At 49.5% G+C, this 14,064-nt stretch overlaps 1 protein-coding gene across 1 annotated transcript in view; it reads left to right on the top strand.

The window, feature by feature from the left end:
- LDLR (low density lipoprotein receptor) overlaps nt 1-14,064 on the top strand; it is a 34,186-nt gene that overhangs the window by 6,601 nt on the left and 13,521 nt on the right. The window contains exons 2-8 of the mRNA XM_040629302.1: nt 4,752-4,874; nt 5,324-5,446; nt 7,371-7,757; nt 9,706-9,828; nt 11,122-11,244; nt 13,232-13,351; nt 13,813-13,938. Coding sequence (XP_040485236.1) covers nt 4,752-4,874; nt 5,324-5,446; nt 7,371-7,757; nt 9,706-9,828; nt 11,122-11,244; nt 13,232-13,351; nt 13,813-13,938 — 1,125 coding nt within the window. The remainder of the gene's footprint in view (nt 1-4,751; nt 4,875-5,323; nt 5,447-7,370; nt 7,758-9,705; nt 9,829-11,121; nt 11,245-13,231; nt 13,352-13,812; nt 13,939-14,064) is intronic.

Genomic DNA, 14,064 nt, shown 5'->3' with positions numbered 1-14,064 from the left:
TTTATGATTGATTTATTTGAGAGTATGCGAGTGGAGGGTGGGGGGTGGGCAGAGGGAGAGGGAGTGAATCTCAGGCAGACTCCCTGCTGAACACAGAGCCGAACATGGGCCTGGATCCCGAGACCCTAAGATCATGACCTGAGCAGAAACCGAGAGTGCCCTTTGTGGTCCTATTTCAAACTGCACCAGTTGTTCTCTCCTTTTCTCCTAAGAAGGCCGTTGGAATTCCTCGAACTTAGCATCGCCCTGCACCTGTGCTAGTATTTCTTCCGGGTCCCAGAAACTTTGCACCTTAACTTAAACGTTGCAGGTTCTGCCCTGTGACCCTCTGCAAGGGAGAGAGTGGAAGAGTGGCCCTTTTCCCAGCCCTTTGCCTGGTGAGGTGAGGGACCTGGCTCTGATTCTCCCCATACCTGTTGCACAAAAGTATTGTGACTGTGTCCGGCATTGGCCCATGCCTCTGTTGTGCCGAAAGGATGAAAAAGACATTCCTTGCCCTCAAGATTTAAATTTAGGTTGGGAGATGTGCAAGTAAACAGGTGCTTCATGTAGTGTGATAGGAGTGAGAACTGGATGTTTTAGGAGCTTCTGGGGGTGCAGAACCCAGTTTTTTGGAAGGTCCGTCTCAACGTTGAACTGTTAGTCAAGAAATTACCCCCAAACTTAGTAGCTTAAAACAACACACATTTAGGGGCGCCTGGGTGGCCCAGTCCATTAAGTGTCCGACTCTTTGGTTTCGGCTCAGGTCATGATTTCAGGGTTGTGGGATCGAGCCCCATGTTGGCCTCCTCGCTCAGTGTGGAGTCTCCTTGAGATTCTCTCTCCCTCTCCGTCTGCCTTTCCCTCTCGTGCTCTGTCTTTAAAATAAATACATAAATCTTAACAACAGCAACAACTTGCATTTACTATCTCACAGTTTCTGTGCGTCAGGAATTTGGAAATGGTATAGCTGGATGGTTCCAGCTCCCTGTCTTCCAGGAAGGTTCAATCTGGATGACTGCAGGGGAAGAAAACTTGGGAGAGTTGGGACGGAGCTGCAAGGATTTAGGCTCTGAGGTTGTGAAACTTTTATGGGATCCAGCATGGAGGCAACATATGGGTCACGAGGTTCATTGTAGAGGGGGAAGGAGAAAGTCCCTCCCACAGGGTTGTAATTCACGTTGCTTTGGGGCAGGAAACAATTGGTGAAATCTGGTGACCTCAAGGTCATCGCCACCTTCCTTGCATGTAGGGAAGCTTTCAGGTCCGCTATTTATGGGGAAAACAGATGCCTGCAGATGTGTGGATGGAAGGCATGCTGGCCATTTATCATGAGGTTGGAGGGGAAGTCCTAGGCAGGTCCTTCCAGCTCCCTTCCCACCATGGATCACCTTCACTTCTCTGCCACCTAATGTCTTGGCATTAACTTGGTTGGAGACCTCAGTTGTTCCATTTTGGCCAAGAATGGAATGAGCTTCATCACTTTAATGACTTGCTTTCCCGTGACGTCAAGCCCTAAAAGCTTTCTTCTCCCCCCACGCCCCCATGCTCCACAAATCTTTTTTTTTTTTTTTTAAGATTTTATTTATTGAGAGAGAGAGAGCACAAGCAGGGGGAGGACAGAGGGAGAGGGAGAAACAGATTCCTTGCTGAGCAGGGAGCGCAATGCGGGGCTCGATCCCAGGACCCTGAGATCATGACCTGAGCAGGAGGCAGATGCTTAACTGACTGAGCCACCCGGCACCCCATCTTGAAGGACTTTTAAAAGTAGCCTTTTTCTCTTGAGAGCTTTTTCTGTATCTTCATTTAATAAACTTATATCACTTAACTCACACACACACACGAGTAGCCTTTTATTTTAGAATTAGATTTACAGAAAAGTTGCAAAGATATTGCAGAGAATTCTCATAGATCCCACATCCAGATTCCCCCAATGCTAACATCTTACAGACCATAGTATATTTGTCAAAACTAAGAGTTTGGGGCACCTGGGTGGCACAGTTAGTCTGCCTTCGGCCCAGGTCATGATCCCAGGGTCCTGGGATCGAGTCCTGCCTCAGAATCCCTGCTTAGTGGGGAGCCTGCTTCTCCCTCTCCCTTTGCCGCTCCCCCTGCTTGTGCTCTCTCTCTCTCTGTCAAATAAATAAAATCTTTAAAAAAAAAAAAAAACCTAAGAGTTTAATGTTGGTCTGTTACTATTAACTCTAGACTTTATTTGGATTTCACCACCTTTTCCCTTTCCTCTTCCAGGACCCAGTCCAGAATTTCACAGTGCATTTGGCCCTAAAGTCTTTCATCACAGTCTTAACTAGTTGCTCTCCAAACTCTTTGAATCACATGCCTCCACTGGTTAAAAAAAAAAAAAGAAAGAAAGAAAGAACGAGAAAAAGCACACACTGTTCTCCCCAATATAATTATTCATTATATACCACTACCACTCTATTAGATACATTATAAGATATAACTCCACAGAGAAGCAGAGATGTTGAACAAGATGAGCTAAAAAATACATAACACTTTAAAAATATCTTATTCGTGATAGCTTCCTAGGATTTAAAATCTCAAGTGACAACGTATAGTTAGGTCAGGGAAGGCAGGGTTGTTTTTAAGATTTATTGACTTGAGAGCGCGAGCACATGCATGTGAGCACCTGCTCAGGGGTGGGGGGCAGAGGGAGGGAGACCCTCAAGCGGACTCTGCAATGAGCATAGAGGCTGACCCAGGGCTCGATCTCGCATCCCTGAGATTACGTCCTAAGCCGAAACCAAGAGTCAGACGCTTAACCAACTGTGCCACCCAGGTGCCCTGTTTTTTTGTTTTTAAAGATTTTATTTTTAAGTAATGTCTACATCAAATGGGGCTCGAACTCAACCCCAAGCTCAAGAGTCGCATGCTCTACCGACTAAGCCAGGCAGCCACCCCTTTGCTTTCCTGTTCTTTTTGTCTGGAAGGTTCTCCCAGCCTTGGAATAACTTTCTGGAGAGGTGGTTTCTGTTTCAAGTTATCATGCATTCATTAATTACCCTTGTGCAAGATGAGGTAATGATTAAATTTTGCACAAACCATTAAACTATACTTTTGGTTATGGCTAGCATTCAAAATTGATAAAAGGAAAAACAGAGGCGCCCGGGTGGCTCCGTCGGTTAAGCTTGTAACTTTTGGTTTCAGGTCAGGTCATGGTCTCTGGGTCGTGGGATCGAGTCCCACACTGGGCTTCATGCTTACCAAGGAGTCTGCTTGGGATTCTTTCCCCCTCTGCTCCTCTCCTTGCTTGCACGTTCACGCTTTCTCAAATAAAATGAATGTTTTTCCTTTTTTTTTTTTTTTTTAAGATTTCAATCTTCTTATGAGAATAATGGAACTTACAGTAAATGTAGCCATCAGTCAAAGTGTACATTTTACATACTATTTGCCCTCAGAACATCTGACTCAATAGGAAAATCCTACTAACTTCTTTTTTTTGGGGGGGGGGTCTTATTTATTCGTAAAGCATGATGAGGTAAACCAGATAATAATTTTTATTGGCCACAATGTTTTAATTTACATAGGACATTAAAGTTTATATTTAGAGATTAAAAGATTTTTTTTACCAGGTATCACTAATAATAAAAGTTTGCTTTATTCCAGTTTACAGAGAACAGTGCATTCTGAATCAAAATATAGTATTTAAGACTAAACTCAGTCAACATTACTGTGATCTCTTTCCCAAAATGCAAAAGTCAATGTGTTAAGGAAATTTCCCAGAAATTTACTTGTCCTCATTGTTTATCTAAAAATCTGAGTCTTTGTGGGCGCCTGGGTGGTTCAGTGGGTTAGGCGTCTGCCTTCGTTCAGGTCGAGATCCCGGGTTCTGGAATCGAGCCCCGCATAGGGAATCCCTGCTCAGCGGGGAGCCTACTTCTCCCTCTCCCTCTTCCTGACACTGCCGCTGCTTGTGCTATCAAATAAATAAATAAAATCCTTTAAAAAAAAAATCTGAATCTTTGCTTTCCTAGAAAAAGTTTCTCATATTACAGCTTTTGCTACTGTCTCTGTTCTCTTTTGAGCCGAACTTCCAATACACGATTATTTTTGCTCCAGCATCTCTGTTCTCTGACATCTACATTCATAGTTTCTCATAATTTGTATCTCTATTTCCTCCCTACCTACTGGAGATGGCCCCTCATCTTTCCTTCCGCTGAATGATTTCACACAGTCAATTTTCCTCATTTCTCTTGCCAACACAGGTTTCTAATATACTACATCATTTAAATTATTATTTTTTTAAAGGTTTTATTTATTTATTTGACAGAGAGAGAGACAGCCAGTGAGAGAGGGAACACAAGCAGGGGGAGTGGGAGAGGAAGAAGCAGGCTCCCAGCGGAGGAGCCTGATGTAGGGCTCGATCCCAGAACACTGGGATCACGCCCTGAGCCAAAGGCAGACGCTTAACGACGGCGCCACCCAGGTGCCCCTAAATTATTTTCTTTTTTCATGTGCAGGGAAGTGCTACTATTTTGTTTCCTACGTTAGTGCGTCCTTACACTGGACTCAACAACCATTATGTCAAGTTTTACACACTGTTGGCAAGTCACTCTTGTAGATCTATTCTTTGCATCCTCCGCTGCACTTTTGGTTCATGAAATTTGTTGTGTGTGTGTTTTATTTCCTGGGAACGATTGGATTCTATTTCTGGTTCATTCCACAGCTGGCAGGAAACAGACACACACAGGTGGTGTTGTCAGTTTCCGATGCTGGCGCTGAATGGTCCTTCCTCTTCCCTTCTCTGTCAGTGGAAGACAAGTGTGGGAGAAACGAGTTCCAGTGCCAAGATGGGAAGTGCATCTCCTACAAGTGGGTTTGTGACGGGAGCGCCGAGTGCCTGGATGCCTCCGATGAGTCCCAGGAGACCTGCAGTGAGTCCCCTTTGGGCATGACACACTTCGTACCCTTTTTGATGAGAGCGGGTGACAGATGAGGTGAACATCAGCCAGTAGGCTGATGTGTTCAACCATGAATTGGGACTTGGGGGAAGAGATATTTCTGGAACCTTAACAGCTTAAAAAAAAAAAAATGAGGTGAAATTCACATAACGTAAAATTAACCGTTTTAATGGAATCAGTTCAGTAGTAATAATATGGTCACGGTGCTATGCAACCATCACCTCTGTCCTTCCAAACCTTTTCATCGCTTCGTGTCTAATTTTTTTTTTTAACAAGTTCCATTAGCTGTCTTTCATTTTCACCCAGAAATGTGGGCTTGGCACCTTCTTTCTGAAAACTGTGTTTTTGCTCTGCAAAGCTGGGGCTGGGGAGTCAGAGCGGGCTTCCCTCTGAGAGAAGGCTCAGTCGGGTTTCTCCCACAGTGTCTGTCACCTGCAAGTCTGGGGACTTCAGCTGTGGCGGCCGTGTCAACCGCTGCATCCCTCAGCCCTGGCGATGTGACGGCCAGGTGGACTGCGAGAATGGCTCCGACGAGCAAGGCTGTCGTAAGTGTGCTCCCTCCCCAGGCAGCCCTGCGCTGGCCCCTCCTGGTTCCCCCCTGGTCCTGGGCTGCAGTTAGAGTTGGTGCCCCAGCAGAGCTGCGGATTGGCTGCTCTGGGGTCTGCGGTGGGCTCCATCTCCTGGAAGCTCCCCCCAAGCTCCCTCGTACTGTTTGAACCCCACCTCGCCCAGGAGGCATCGCAGGCGATAGGGTCGGTTCTACCTCTTATAGTCGTCAGCAAACTCACTGAGGCTGTCCTTGCCAAGTGTCCCCGCCCCCAACCACATGGCACGTGCTCTGGTGAGCCCCTGTGACCACCCCCAGCCACCCCGGGAGGCTGAGCACACAGTAGGTGTTCGCTGACCTCGACCTATCATTCAGCTGACCACCGAGAAGAGGAGAGCGTCACCAAGTTGCGGATTCTGGGAAGAAACAGGGCCCCGCGTCCTGGAGTGGGAGGCACTCCGGAGGGCTGGGGGTCTGACGTGGCTCTTCAGTGTTAGTTATTAAATGGTGTAGTTTTGTTTTGTCCTTTTAATGGAGTAAGGCTCTGAGAAAAATAACCAGGAAAAATCTAAATAACTAATTAAGATAATGTCAGATCTTCAAGTTCAGAAAATATAAAAATCCATGATATTAAAAAAAAAAAACACGCAAGCATTCTCATACATTCACTTGAGAAATGCGTGTCTAACCTGGATTAGTGATTATCTGATGAACAACCTCGTCTGGGAACATTTAGAAATAAAGTGGATTGTTGTTCTTTTTCCAGGTACGTTTTTTTCCTTCCAGGTTTATTGCAATATAATTGAAATACAACATTAAGTTTAAACATTAAGTTTAAAAAGTAGATGGGGGAAAGAATTTTAAAAAACAAAAAAAAAATTTTTTTTTTTTAGATTTTATTTATTTATTTGACAGAGAGAGACAGCCAGCGAGAGAGGGAACACAAGCAGGGGGAGTGGGAGAGGAAGAGCAGGCTCTCAGCGGAGGAGCCTGACCTGGGGCTCGATCCCATAACGCTGGGATCACGCCCTGAGCCGAAGGCAGACGCTTAACGACCGAGACACCCAGGCACCCCATAAAAGCCCAAAATTTTTGTTAAAGTTGCCAATTTCTCTTTTTTTTCCCTAAAAATTTTATTTATTTATTTGAGAGAGTGCGAGGGGAGGGAGAGGGAGAGAGTATCCAGAGCAGACTCTGAGCTGAGCGCAGAGCCCGGCGTGGGGCTCGATCCCACCACCACGAGTTCATGACCTGAGCCGAAATCAACAGTCGGACACTCAACCAACCGTTAACCGACTGAGCCACCCAGGCGCCCCGCCACCCCGACCACTTTAAAAACATTTTTTTTGGTGGGGGGCACCTGGGTGGCTCAGTCAGATGAGCATCCAACTCTTGGTTTCGTCTCAGGTCATGATCTCAGGATCGTGATACCGAACCCCGGTTCGCTGTGCTGGGCATGGAGTCTGCTTAAGATTCTCTCCCTCTCCCTCTGCCCCTGCCACCCCCCTCGTGTGTAGACTCTCTCTCCAAAAAAATAGAGTAGCTGATGATTTAATACACACACACATTGCAAAGTGACCACCACTGTTGTGTTAGCCAGCACCTCCATGACATCACATAATTACCACATCTTGGGGGGCGTTTCTTTTAATAACAGCAAACGCTTTAATAGTACTTCCCTTGGGCTGGGCCCATGTGCAGATGAGGAAACAGGCACAGAGGGGCCACAGGAGCAGGCTGGGGAGGCTGATGCTGGCAGGGGTTCCTGTCCAGGGCCCCTGACCACCATATTGGCTGCCTCTCCAGGGTCTCTCGCCGAGGTCTGGCTTCTCCGGGACTCCGTGTCCTCATCTGTGGAACGGGCTGCTAGTGAGAAGTAGGGGCTCTCTGACCGGCTTGTCTTCTCCCGTCCATCCCTGCAGTGCCCAGAACGTGCGCCCAGAATGAGTTCCGCTGCCAGGATGGGAAGTGCATCGCCCTGGATTTCGTCTGTGATTCGGATCGGGACTGTTTGGACGGGTCCGACGAGGCGTCCTGCCCCGTGCCCACCTGCGGCCCCTCCAGCTTCCAGTGCAACAACTCTGCCTGCATCCCCGAGCTGTGGGCTTGTGACGGCGACCCCGACTGCAAGGATGGCTCAGATGAGTGGCCGCAACGCTGTGGGGGCCGCAACACGTCAGCCCCCCAACAGGACAATGGCCCTTGCTCGTCCCTCGAATTCTACTGCCGGAGCGGCGAATGCATCCACTCCAGCTGGCGCTGTGACGGCGGCCCTGACTGCAAGGACAAGTCCGACGAGGAGAACTGCAGTAAGGCCACCATGCGGGGGTCCTCGCCCCTGTCCCTGTGCTCCCCTGGGGGTGGGACAGGTCGGCCTTTCAGTGCTTAAACACTGTCGAGGCCCACCGTGGGGATTTCAGTCTCATTCCGTGTTTCTTCCAGTGCTCCTGATCACGTGGAGGAGAAAGCCTCCGTGAAAGGGGACCCTGTCTCTAACTAGCCTACGTAGCTCACCTCTTCTCTTGACCAGAGGAGCGGGTGGCAAGCTGCAGTAGTATTTTCGTCCAGAAAGGATCCTGGCGCCGGGCCTGGTGGGTCACCTCCGGCCAAGGACTCAATGTCACTGCATTGTGTTCTCCTCCCCCATAGAATGGGGCAAGAGCATTGGCCTTCACTGGAGTCCAGCACCACCCCATCGAACTTTCTGGGGGCGGTGGACACCTCCCACCTCTGCACTGCCCAGTGCGATAACTGCTACCCAGGGTCGCTAGTGCAAGCGGAGACTGGAATGTTCGGGTTTATTGCACTTTCGCGAGTTGGCAGTTAAGTAGCCACGCGTGGTGAGTGGCTCCTGTGTTGGAGACCGTGGAGATAAAGGACTGTGCCCAGACCCTGGCCTGGCGTCAGTGCTTCCTGGGGGCGGGGGGGGGGGGGGGGGGGGTGTCACCTCAAAGCCAGCGGTGTAGAGCTGCTGTGAACCTAGAACATGTTTTCATGTCCCTGATTCTTTGGTAACTTTGCCCCTGTGCGCTCTTTTCACAGAATTGTAATCTCTGTCTAGATGGAATTAGACTTTTTAAAAGTCACTTTAAAAAAAAAAAAGTGACTTTTTTTTTCCCCAGTAATCTCTCCACCCAGTGTGGGGCTCGAACTCACAACCCCGAGATCAAGAGTTGCACGTTCTTCTGACTGAGTTGCCAGGCACCCCTGAAAGTCACATTTTAAAATAATGGATGACTTTGTATACAATTTGTACTAAAACTCAGCACAAACTCACTTAATTCTCATAACTTGAGCAGGCTTCCCCCACTCTTTTATTATTATTTATTTATTCATTCGTTCGTTTGTTCGTTTGACAGGGAGCACAAGCAGGGGGAGCGGGAGAGGGAGAAGCAGACTCCCCACCGAGCAGGGAGCCCGATGTGGGCCTCGATCTCAGGACCCAGGGATCATGACCTGAACCAAAGACAGATGCCTAACAACTGAGCCGCCCAGGCACCCCGCAAATTATGCGTTCTAAGGACACCTGGCCGCCTCCATCAGTAGAGAGTGTGATTCTTGATCTCAGGGTTGTGAGTTCAAGCCCCACGTTGGGGGAGAGATGACTGAAAATCTTAAAATTACATGTTCTCAAAAATGCGTATGTGGAAAGATTGGAGAAAACTCCAGGAAAACTCAGTGGATGTGTTAGGGTGCTTCCCCCAACTTTCTTATTTTCCATACTTTGTCCTGTGACTTTAGTAATAATTTTCTGGGATTCTTCTTCATTGAGGAAAAAAGTACTTACTACCATGAAGGAAAACCCAATGCTACAACGGTTAGGGGCACCTGGGTGACTTGGTCGGTTAAGCGACTTTTGATTTCGGCTCAGCTCTTGGTCTCAGGCTTGTGAGATCGAGCCCCGTGTTGGGCTCCGTGCTGGGCATGGAGCCTGCTTAAGATCCTCTCTCCCCCTCTGCCCTCCCCCCACACACACCTTAAAAAAAGAAAAGAAAGAAAACTACATTGGCTAAAATTTAGAATATGAAGACAGGTGTACCTGGGGAGTTTTTCCCCAGGTGGGAAGCAGGTAAAATGGATGAGCCCCTGTCTCCTGCTCATGGAGGTGGTGGGGCATGTTTTTTCACCTCTAAAATCTTTCCTGTGATGTGCTGTCCCTGATGCCCGAGGCAGCCAGGAAATTGCTGCTTCGAAGGTGCTAGTTTGTTCTCTTCGCTGCTCCTTGAGAAAACCCAACATGTGTCCTGTCTTTCCCAGCTGTGGCCACGTGCCGGCCTGATGAGTTCCAGTGCTCGGATGGGACCTGTATCCACGGCAGCCGGCAGTGCAACAGGGAGAATGACTGTAAGGACATGAGCGACGAGCTCGGCTGCATCAACGGTGAGCTCCTCTCGGGGCAGCCCTGTACCCACTGTGTGTCCTCGGGCAAGTTGCTTGCCCTCCCTGAACCTCGCTGCCATTTCTCTGACATGCGTCACGAGAGCATCTATCTCAGGACTGTGGATTTAATGAGGCCAAAGTGTGCAGGGCTCCTGTCTTTGAGCTCAGAGGTAACGTTCGTTTGACTCCACGTACGACTGTACGTGGAGACTGTACGACTCCACGTAAAGCACTTTCCTGTGCTTACAGAGTGACACTTCTACTCCTGGGAATGACCCCAGGAGAAACTCGAACCTGTAACCGGGAGACGGGCTCCGGAACATGTGGAACAGCACCGGCCTAACAGCAAAACACTAGAAGCAACCCAATTGTTTATCAGCAGCATTCATTTAAAAATTGTTTTAATTGTGGTAAAATCATGGAACATAAGGATACTGCTTTTATTTTTTTATTTTTTATTCTTAAAGATTTTTTTTTAAAGATTTTATTTATTGGGAGGGAGAGAGCGAAAGACAGAGGACGAGTAGGGGGAGAGGAAGAAGCAGGCTCCGTGCTCAGCAGGGAGCCTGATGTGGGGCTTGATCCCAGGACTCTGGAATCATGACCCTAGCTGAAGGCAGACGCTTCACTGACTGAGCCATCTTTAAATTCTTAAAGATTTTATGTATTTATTTTGAGAGAGAGAGTGTATGGGGAGGAGGAGGGAGAGGGAGCTAGAGAATCTTAAGCAGGCTCCACGTCCGGACGTGGGGCTCGATCTGACGACCATGAGATCATGACCTGAGCCGAAATCCAGAGTCAGACGTTTAACCACCTAAGCCACCCAGGCGCTCCCTGAAACAAACTTTTTTGAACAAGAAGTTAAATTCTGATAATGCACTTTTTAACAACTGTGGTAAACGACATATAAGAAAAAATAATTACCATCTTTCCGATTTTTTTTTTCTAAAGATTTTATTTATTTATTTGACAGAGAGAGAGCCAGCGAGAGAGGGAACACAAGCAGGGGGAGTGGGAGAGGAAGAAGCAGGCTCCCAGCAGAGGAGCCTGATGTGGGGCTCGATCTCAGAATGCCAGGATCACGCCCTGAGCCGAAGGCCGACGTTTAATGACTGAGCCACCCAGGCGCCCCCCATCTTTACCATTTTTAAGTGTTTATTTCCATGATATTAAAGTACATCATTATGAATACACTTACATATCCTCTTATGTGAATAAGCTATTATATGAATAAAGAGCAGTAAGTGGGCTCTTGCGTCTCAGAAGCGCCTGACCGTCCTCTTTGGCTCTTAGTGACGCTGTGCGAGGGCCCCAACAAGTTCAAGTGCCACAGCGGCGAATGCATCACGCTGGACAAAGTGTGCAACTCGATCAGGGACTGTCGGGACTGGTCGGACGAGCCCCTGAAGGAGTGCGGTAAGCCCCCCGGGGTGCAGGTGGCTCTCGGACTTATGGGGAGCTGGGGCTGGGACCCAGACGTGGGTGCTGTGGGGCTGCAAGTCTCCTGCCCACCCATGCCCATGAGTGCTTTAGCTCTGCGGCAACACAGACATGGGGGTCCTAGGGGAGGAGCAGCTTTGCTTCCGAGCCTCAGTGTTCACATCTGTAGGATGGGACAGTAAGGGTTCAACATCCTGGGGCTGCTGGGGATTGGCTGTTGCGATGCTTGTAAAGTTTCAGCTGTGCTCTCTAACCTGTGGCCATGCAAATATTTTGGACTTGACCAGCTGTAAGGTCTGTCGCAGCTGTTCAACAGGACCGTTGAGCAGGAAAATCGCTTACGAATGCACACGAGCGTGATCGCGTGTGGCCGTGCTCCAAGCAAACCCAGTTAGGGACACTGATGTTGATGAGGTGCAGGTGAGGTTGTGGGGTGCAGTCCGGAGCTGACGACCGAGAAAGAATTCTTGAGATGTCTTTGGTGCAAAATGGTGGTTTATGAAAGCACGGGGACAGGACCTGTGGGCAGAAAGAGCTGCACGTGGGTCATGAGGAGTGGCCCGTTATATACCCTCAAGTTGGGAGGGGGTTAGGGATAGCGTAAGTCTCTAAGGAATTTTGGAAGCAAGGTTTCCAGGACCTTGAGGGGGCTAGCTGTTGTCGGGAAAAGGTCATTTATTACCGTCTAATAAAACCTGAGTCACGAGACCCGTCAGATGTCTATCGGTGGGCCACATGCTTGGGGGATGATTGCCAACATGTGTCTGGGGTGGGGGGGTGGTTAGAGATAAAGGACGTTTCCAAAGGAATTTTTATAGGTTAAAGTAGACTTACAGGATCTTGGTGGAGGGGAGGGGGTCAGGCTAGGACTGCCTTTTGCCCTTAGCAAAGTATTAACATGGAGGCAGCTGAGTTCCTAGAGGAATGTCACCATGCCTATTTCAAGGACTTGTCAATGGGCTGTAGGTAGTAAGGACTGTTTCTTTGTCCTTTAGGGCAGCCAGGAGTGCCTGAGGAATGTCACATACATCCTGGGGGGGGGGGGGTTTGCAGGGCGTCAGCTTCTGCTTTGTCCTCAGCTTGCCTTCCGTTCCCTCATCAATGTTTGAACCTTTCACGTGGCACGAAATACTTTTTCTTTTGATTCTTATTTTTCTTTTCAACTATTTAAAAATGTAAAAAGCATTCTTAGCTTTGGGGCCACGCAAGAACAGAGGGTAGGCTGGCATGGGCCACCGCCCTGTAGGGAGAGCCGGGGCATGGGTGCCGGCACCCCGGGTCTGGTCCAGCGCTGTGATCTTGGGCGAGTCTTGGAGCCTGGCCGTGCCTCAGTTTCCACAGCTGTGGTTCAGATACCCGTGTGCTTGCTGGGAGTTAGGACCTGCAACTGTGGAACATGATTTTTTAGTTTTTATAATCAAGAACATTTTCAAATGTGTTTTACAAAAAAAAAGAAAGAAAGGAAGGAAAGAAAGAAAGAAAGGAAAGAAAGAAAGAAAGAAAGAAACCATAGGATTTACCGTCTTGGCCATTTTTAAGTGTCCAGTTCAGCGGCATTAAGCAGACTCACATGGTCGTACAGCCATCCCCACTGTCCGTCTCCAGAACTTTCTCATCTTCCCAGACGGAACCTCTGCCCCAAGAAACGCTGCCTCCGCATCCCCTCCCCCACCCCTGGCGCCGGCCATCTACTTCCTGTCTCTGAATTTGACTCCACTGGGGACCTCCTATGGGTGAATCCTACAGTATTTGTCCTTCTGTGCCCCTCGTGGTTCACTCAGCGGAATGGCCTCCAGGTTCCCTCCTGGTGCTGCACGTGACAGGGGTTCCGTGACGTCCTCTTCGGGGATGTGATAGTTCACTGGTCCCTGAGTCGTGGCCATCATGATGAGGGTGATGAGATGGTGCAGGGGTGCCGATGACCTGAGTGTGACCAGCCCCCCCCCCCCCCCCCCCACCACAGGGACCAACGAGTGTCTGGACAACAAGGGCGGCTGCTCCCACATCTGCAACGACCTCAAGATGGGCTATGAGTGTTTGTGCCCCGAGGGCTTCCGGCTGGTGGACCAGCGAAGATGCGAAGGTGATTCCTCCTCAGCCCTTTCTGCTCCTGGGGTGGCCAGACCCTCGGTGCCTCAGTTTCCCCACCTGTTCAGTGGGCACGAAAGCGGTGCTGACCTCACGGGCCTGTTAGGAGGCTTTAATGAGGTGCCGGATGCCTGGGACATCCAGCGCAGGCCCAGCCCTCGAGGAGCACTCGGTTCTTGCCTTTGGGGTTAATAATTACAAAAGAAATCTCGGCTGACGCAGCTTTGCCCTGTGGGCCGCACCCCTGGGGCTAACGGTGAGGTCAGGGTCATTGTTGGAGACGATGCTTGGCTGTTTCTGTGTTTTTATTTCTGAACCTGCTGGTCACCAAGACCCTGGCTCTGGAGGTCTTCCCCAGAGGGCCTCGGCTGTCCCCATGTGCCATCAGGAGGCATGGCTTTCGGTGGGAGCCCATCACTCCATCGGCACCCCAAGTCCCTGTGTCCCGACTTGCAGATATTGACGAGTGTCAGGATCCCGACGTGTGCAGCCAGCTGTGCGTGAACCTCGAGGGCAGCTACAAGTGCGACTGTGAGGAGGGCTTCCAGCTGGACCCCCACACCAAAGCCTGCAAGGCTGTGGGTGAGCACCGGGCGGGGCCGATGGGGGTGGGGCCGGAGCCAAGAGCAGGTGCAGGGGGGAGTTTCGTCATGTGACCTTTGCATCCACTCCAAAGACTGCTGGGGCCGGGGGGGGGGGGGGGGGGGG

This window comes from Ursus maritimus, unplaced genomic scaffold (assembly GCF_017311325.1).
Source record: "Ursus maritimus isolate PB19 unplaced genomic scaffold, ASM1731132v1 scaffold_14, whole genome shotgun sequence".
Classification (NCBI taxonomy): Eukaryota; Metazoa; Chordata; class Mammalia; order Carnivora; family Ursidae; genus Ursus; species Ursus maritimus.
Note: the sequence above shows the minus strand (reverse complement) of the source record. Positions and strands in the feature narration are given on the sequence as shown.